This window comes from Symsagittifera roscoffensis, chromosome 1 (assembly GCF_963678635.1).
Source record: "Symsagittifera roscoffensis chromosome 1, txSymRosc1.1, whole genome shotgun sequence".
Classification (NCBI taxonomy): Eukaryota; Metazoa; Xenacoelomorpha; order Acoela; family Convolutidae; genus Symsagittifera; species Symsagittifera roscoffensis.
Window position 1 is genome coordinate 59,057,023 of NC_087062.1, and position 7,721 is coordinate 59,064,743.

A 7,721-nucleotide genomic window follows, 5' to 3' on the forward strand; every position below is an offset into this window, starting at 1 on the left:
TCGTAAACAACTCCCTGTATTCCCTTTTCTCTGACTGTACCCTCTCTGCTAATGGACTCAAAATCTCAAATGCCAATAGTAATTTTGCGCATAAAAGCTTTATTGGAACAGAATTTTCTAACAGCAAAGGAGCCAAGGACTCATGGCTTAAGTGTCAGGGATATCGTTTTGAAAACAATCCCGCTGCAATAGATGCAGCTGATTTCACATCTCAACGAGAACTGGTCCGTGAATCGAGGGAAATTTGGTTCTAAGGACCCGCTGGAGTTGATTTTTTCACATGTGACAAGCATTTGTTGAGCGGTGTTACCCTCAGACTTTCCTACAGACGTTCTCATGAAGACTTTCTCATTATATCGGAAGATGCTGCCAAGCATTACAAGCTGCAAATACTCGAAGCGAACCTATATGTTAGAAAAATGACTGTGACCGACCATGTGCTCTCTGCCATTGAATCAACTTTGCTCAAAACTCCTGCGAACTACCCATATCAAGAAGAAATTACAAAAACATTTCTTGCAATAGCTGGTCAGCGCAGCTGGCAACAGGAAGATATTTTTGCTCGTGAACCGGTGAGACAAATTATCATAGCATTGAACACAAATAATGCATTTCTAGGAACAAACCGAACGAATCCTTTTCATTATCAAAAATTTGGACTGGAGCAAGTTACTTTGAGACGAAATGGTTTACCAATAGCAAGTACACCAATCAGTACACAAGATCATAAACGTCTCTTCTTCAACACACTATCAGCGCTGGGTTTGTTGCACTGCGGGCTGGGAATCACTCTGGATAACTACCAACAGCACTTTATTATGTGTTTTGATCTCACTAGCACACAGCAGGCAGCTCATGACTTCTTGCATCCAGAACTTACTAACTGCTCAGTTTCACTCGATCTTCAATTCTCAAACGCTTTGACAGCAAACCTGGAAATTTTTGTTTGGGGTATACGCTCATCCAATGTATTTATTACCTCCGACCGCAAAGTTACAAAGAACGTCCTTCCCATTTCGACAGTCTGAAAATGGATGAAATCCAGTTGCAGGACCTCATTCAGAATTGTAAACATCTGAAATATAAGTTTTTTGGAGTATTTGCAGCCGACAATTTTCCACCTCACATCCCAAACAACATCTTTATGATTGTGAACACTTCAAAATCAGATTCTCCGGGGACACATTGGATTGTGATATGCAACAGAAGAAATGTTTTATACTTCGCTGATCCTCTCGGTCTTCCTCTCTGGCAGTACACCAATCTGTATAAACGATTGAACGAGAATTTTCATCAAGTGACTGAATTGATGACAAACTTTCCCATGCAAGACTCAAACTCTACCATGTGCGGTTCTTTTTGTATTTATATTGCACATTTGATTTTTGATAAAAACTTTAATGGTGATGCTTCTGATTTTGTTTACATAACTGATCATGTTTTGAAACGTTTCCTAACTCACATGCTTACCCATTAACTAACCATTTAATATTGTTGATATATACATTTTACAATTCAATTTTGAACAATTCATTCTTTTAGTAATTGAAATTTTACCCAATTGTTAACTGAATAGCAGTAATTCGAGAAGTTAAGCTTTTTATCAAAGTGAGAAAAAAAGTGCAAAATCGATCTATGGGGGGATATCACCATACCAGCTACTGTTGCCTCCTTTCAGTACAATTTCCGGACGGGTTTCGAAACGCCGCCTTTCGGCTGAGAGTCGAGCGCCATGCGTTTTCCTCTACTCGGACCCCAAGAAAATTTGTTCCACTTCAATTTTATAGTAACAAGTTAGGTACATGTCTTAGAAATGGTTGCAGCAAAATTAATGGGCCTTTTTGGCTTTCATCAGTGTTCTCGTTTTTCAAGATCTTTAGCCACTTCAACCTTTTAGCTCTTTCAACCTTTCTATAAAATCAAATATTTTGTCATAGATTTCAGACGTTTATTTTTCAGTCTCCTGTAGACACGGAAAATGGAAATGTCAAAATTTTCAAGCCAATTTCATCATTTTAGAGTTTTCAGTGTTCCATAATTTTTCTTTGTTTTTACCTTCAATTGGCTGAACGAAATTTTTCATTCTTATTTTGGTCAAATTGATTATTAATTTGCGCCTAAATAGAGGTGGCGGCCGCCGCACTTGACGAATTTTCCTTTCTTCGAGATTCAGCAATAAAACATGCATTTTTGAAGGAAATCGTTCACCGCAGCCAACAGTTAAGCTACGCTGCCAAAATCTTGTGCTTGCCTATATACCATATAATTTGATCGCATATAATAGGTATATAACGTCATTTTACATGTAAGCAAACCAATACCCCCAAACTTTAGAAGGGAAAACATGCACCGATCAAAACTTAATTCCATTCCCGTTTCCACAACGTTCAGTGGGAATACTGAATAATATACCGAAATTTTACATGAGGACTATTAGGTATAAATTTATACATAGTGACAATTAGGATTATTACATAGTGACCATTAGGTATAAAATTATACATGGTGACAATTAGGATTATTACATGGTGACCATTGCTGATCATTTAATACATGGTGACCATTATGATTTATACCTAATGGTCATCCATGTATGACAACCCCCCCCCCCCCGATCCTAACGCACTATATGCATACTACTCTAGGGAAACTAATGCTAAAAAACATGCTAAAAACAGACGCAAGAGAAATCTCATGCTAGAAGAAACTACTGATGGACGAAGAAACTGATGCTGAAACAAACTGATGCTATAAGGTTTATAGAAGAAACTGATAATAGAAAAAACTAACGCAGACGCTGGAAGGAGATGATGCAAGAAAAAAGCTAAAACAATACAGTTTTGAAAGAAGAGGAAACTCATGCTAGAAGAAGCTACTACTAGAAAAAAAAACTACTGCAAGAAAAAATCACACTGAATGAACTGATAAAAAAAATCAGAAGAAGCAAAATATAAAAAGCTGAAGCTAGAAAAAATTGATGCGCGAGGACATACGGATGCTAGACGAGAATCAGGGTGAAAAAATTGATGATAGTAGAAATTAAAAAAAAGATGCGCGAAAAAATCTAGGATAGAAGAAACTACTTGTAGAAGAAACTAAGGATCAAAGAAACTGATGGTAGAAAAACTGATCAAAGGGAATAGGAAGGTAGAAGACGCCAGGAGGAGCCTGGCGCCAGTTAAAGCTGAAGCTAGACACAACTGATGCTGGAAGAAACTGATTCTAGATTAAAATGACGCGAGAAAAAAACATTTTTTAGAAGAAACTAATGCTAGAAGCAACAAATGCTAAATGAAACTGATGGTATAAAAACTAGTGATAGTAGAAACTAATGCTAGAAGAAACTGATTTTAGAAAAAAAAACTAATGCAAGAAAAACGTGATGTTGGAAAAAATGATAATAACAGATATCAATCATAGAAAAAGCTATTGATAGAAAATACTGAATCTAGAGAAAAACCAAGTTGGGAGAGGATGCGAGATTAAATGGATACTAGAGAAAATTGATTTTAGTACTGCTTGACAAAGCCCGTGCAGGAAAAAAATGGTGCTGAAAACTGGTGATAGAAAAACTGATGATACAACTAGCTTAAGCTAGAGGAATTGATGCTAGACGAAACGCGATGCTAAAACAAGCTACTGTTAGAAACAAATTAATGCTAAGCGAAGCTGATGCTAGAAAAACCCACGACAGAAGAAAATGTTTCTAGGAGAAAATAATGCATACGGACAATTGACGATAGAGTAAACCAATGCTAGAAGAAACTGTTGATAGAGATAACTGTTTCTGAAAAACCCTCCTTAAAAGAAAAAGTAATTGCTAGACCTTGCTAGATGATAGAAGAAATTGACGATAGAAGAACTTAATGCAAGAAGCAATCGATGCCAAAGAAAATTGATGCTAGAAAAAACTGATTCTAGAAAAAGTTACTGCTTTCCACATTTTCAATTGTTTCTGTTGTAACGAAAGAGTGTTTGAATACCTGGTAGTGAGTGCTAGTGAAAGTGAAGATCTGTGCATTTTTATACTCCTCCAGCGGCCAGTCGAACACTTCCTGTCTCTCTGCACAATTCAGGCAGCCATCTTCTCGTCCTTCCCGTCCTGACGACGCTGTGAGATGAGATGAAGAGGAAGTGACAGTTACTGACACCTTGGCATACCATCTGAGCACTGGGTTCACTCTGAACCGACCACAGCGTCTCTCCGATCTGACAAGCTCCACAGCCAATATCTTTTCCGAATCACTGTCATCTCCTTCAGTCATCGTGTCTTCCTCGAGTCTGTTGTGCTTCATCTCAGACTTCAATCGCACGTGAATTCTGCTCAGAGGTCGTTCAGACCCGTCAACTCTAGTCCGTTTTCGACTTTTCTAAATGATCAAACAAAGTATTCTATGAACAGCCTCCTCACAATAGTTATCCCAAATTATGCTCTTCGTTAGGTATACCGTTGTTATCCACCCTTCCCACGGAGATAAGGTCAAAGGGGGATTTAGGGGGACACCCCTCTCGAGGATTTCAATCCATTCACCGCCCACAGGATCCCCTTTTTTTGACTATTTTACGACATCCGTTTTTGGACGAACGGCCTTAACAATTTCCAATCAAAACCGCATTTTTGGCCTGTTATTTTTTTTTTCAAAAATACGGTATTTATAAAGGTTATTTGGTTATAAAGAAAGATTATTTAGTTCGATAAAGTTTTTGAGAATCGAAACTTTTGAAATTCGAAATAGGACATGATCATTAATATTCTTTGATACAGTGATTTATATGTTGTTTACCAATGCATCTTGACCACTCAAGGATCCTTTGATGTTCTCCTCGTCGGCTCCTGTAGCTGTGTCAGTGCTGCTACTCCTGCTCATCTTGCTCATGGCCGAAGTAGATATGACGTCATAATCCGAAAGGTCATCCTCTTCCTGTCTGTTGAACTCTCTCACTTCGGGGCCCGAGTCGCAGTCGTCTTCTGTGTCAGCTGAATCGGATGATTCGTCCTCACACGTCTTTGTTGTCTCTCCGCTGTCTGATTTGTCGAAGCCGCTGAGTCTCCGCATGTGTTTTATCCAGCTCTTTCCTTGCTTAACTAAATCAACAGATTGTCATTTTTTTTTCGTTATCAAGTATTACATAACTACTGTGTTTATAGAGGAGTCGGCATTGGACAACCACTTCTTCATTCAGATCTGTTGGTGAACTCTTTCTATCCATGAGATCACTATCATATATTGTTCAATAGCACCTTCATTTTCCAGGCAATTTTGTTAAGGTCAGCTATTTTTTTTCGAAAGCTTGGAATGGAAAACTTTTCAAAAAAGTTGCCTGGAAAACTTTTCAAAAAACGACCCCTTTTCGTCGAAAAAAATGTGTGTGGTAAAATTTTTAGTAGATAAAGCCTGATTCATTTATAACATAACCTCACTTCGAAAATCAATTTTAATTAAGCTAACATATTCTGCTGCTGGTTACCTGAAAGTGAGTCACTATTTTTCAGCTAACTGAATATCAAGAAATCCCAAAAATTCCCGGCTAAAATAGCCCAAAATGAGTAACGTACTGGATGATTACCCACCCCACCCTCTTCTCATTTCTGGTTGCCACATTTTCCAAAACTTACCACTTTCGTACTAATTTACGACAACCATTTCTAACCAAACCTAAGAAAATTGCAAAGGTGCCTTCGGTCCCAATATATTATAATTTAGAGTGCAAAGCGCCTAAAACCCTACCTCGATTATTGATGAGAACATCATGTAGCCGGTTACGGTTGTACACCACGACCAAAACGAACGCCAGAGCCACCACAAATCCCAGAGAGAAATGTATGAACAATGTTGACAAGTCATGGCCCAACAATTTGAACCCAGAGTCCAGAAAGTTGAGAGCTCCCATTGCTGAATTTCGGTGCCAGATAAGACCCGCTAGTACATTGAACTCAAGCAGAGCACGGTTTCTATTTTTATTTATGTGACATCTTCAAAGCTAGCTGACAGAATGGAGCCGAATCTCGTTATTGTTCAGGACTGTTACTTTACCCACAGTAAACAAAATTTTAAAATGTAAAACTTAATGAAATAAACAACCTTTTGCGAGGCTGTGGTTGTGGGGCGGAAAAATAGCAATTTTCAGAGAATGGCTTGGAGCTGAAAATGGATTAAATTAAACCGTTTTGTACTCGGCATAGCAGAAGTGTGACGTCAAAAATCTGTTCAATCAACAGCAGAAGAAGAGATTGGTATAAGATGGTGAGACAGTGAATTGAAAATTGTATGGTACAATAAGACGCACGCACAGTTCTAGAGCATGTTTGATTAGCCTCCTCTGATTGGACATGGATTAAGTATCGCTTTTCGATAAGGGAAAAAGACTGTTTCCTCTACTAAGGGTTCAATTTCCCTGCTCAAATGAACGTACACTTTACCTTTCCTTTTACCGAGCGAGATAAGGAAAAAAGCTAAATGTCATCCAAATGAGGAAATAATTTGGCGTGGTAATATATGGAAAAGACGGAAACATAACATCGGATTTATGACGGGCTTAAAGCGGAGACAGAAGAAGCACTTCAGCTGCGACCCACGCAAACTCAAAGCCCAATCTCAGCAGATAAAAAACTAGTGAGGGTAAAAGCAGGAAAGAGAAAGAGAGATTGAAAAGATAGAAAAGTGCGTTGGCAGTGAGCCAAAGAATTTAACTTAGCAACTAAAACACAGAAAAACATACGCAATATTCCTGAAAAATAGAAATTGGATCTTGTTTTTGAGACATTTACTAAAAATAGGGTAACGGTTCAATTTGGTTTGTAAAAATTATTCAAAAGGAACTTAGGTGCTTTCGTGCTTGTGTATGAAGGGTTTTTTCTCTGAGTGGGTTTTTGGTCAAGAAGTTACACGTACATGTAAAAAAAAATCTGTCTGCCTAGTGATAATTCTGCTTATCAGTTTGTATTTTTTCTGTTATCTTCTTATTTGTGCACATGGGATATGGTCTATGCTTAATGCGAGGGAGCGGAGGTAAATCCAAGCTGACAATCAATACCGACACGACAGTGATTATGTGACGCACAGATAAAATCATATAAGCCTCATTCCCTACTGACTAAAGGCCTTAAAATCAGGCGATTTTATGGCATAAACAAAAAAAGATTAAAAAAGATGGGAAATTGTTTCAAATCATTGCATCAAAACGCAGCAGAAAAAGGTAACTGCGTCCTGAAAGCAACTGTACTGTATACCCATATACAGCAAAAAACCGTCACTATCTACAGGCTCAAACTAGCTGACTGCATACAAAATCGCAAACATGGTCTGACTATTTTTAGGCCTTACTTTCTTCATCATCGCAAAAGCATATTAAGAGGTCGAGCTACTAAAATATACCGAATTTTTTTTTAAAAAGATTTTGCGCCTGTCGTCAAGAAAAAACACGGCTATCACTAACTTGAAAGAAGCCGATTTCTGTGCAACGAGAAACGATTTGGATTTTCAGGCTGTATTTCAAAATAATCAGGTAACGTAAGAGTTGCTAAGGGAAAATATCTTGAGTTTAGAAAAAATGATCCTATACTTACACAATGAAGCGGTCACAATAAAATTTGCACATGAAAAAACTAACAAAAAACGAGAAAAAAAAGTTGGTCTGAGCGTGAACTTAAATTGAGTATCTGTTCTTGCAAGCAGTTTGGAAGGACGAGTTTTGCATTTTTGACGGCACATGACAGCCAC

General features: G+C 38.0%; 1 protein-coding gene across 1 annotated transcript in view; it reads right to left on the bottom strand.

The window, feature by feature from the left end:
- Positions 1 to 7,220, bottom strand: part of LOC134846482 (uncharacterized) — a 30,475-nt gene extending 23,255 nt beyond the window's left edge. The window contains exons 1-3 of the mRNA XM_063863860.1: positions 5,730 to 7,220; positions 4,785 to 5,086; positions 3,984 to 4,370 (exon numbers count right to left, since the gene is read on the bottom strand). Coding sequence (XP_063719930.1) covers positions 3,984 to 4,370; positions 4,785 to 5,086; positions 5,730 to 5,892 — 852 coding nt within the window. The 5' untranslated portion in view covers positions 5,893 to 7,220. The remainder of the gene's footprint in view (positions 1 to 3,983; positions 4,371 to 4,784; positions 5,087 to 5,729) is intronic.
- Between the last annotated feature and the right edge of the window lie 501 nt (positions 7,221 to 7,721).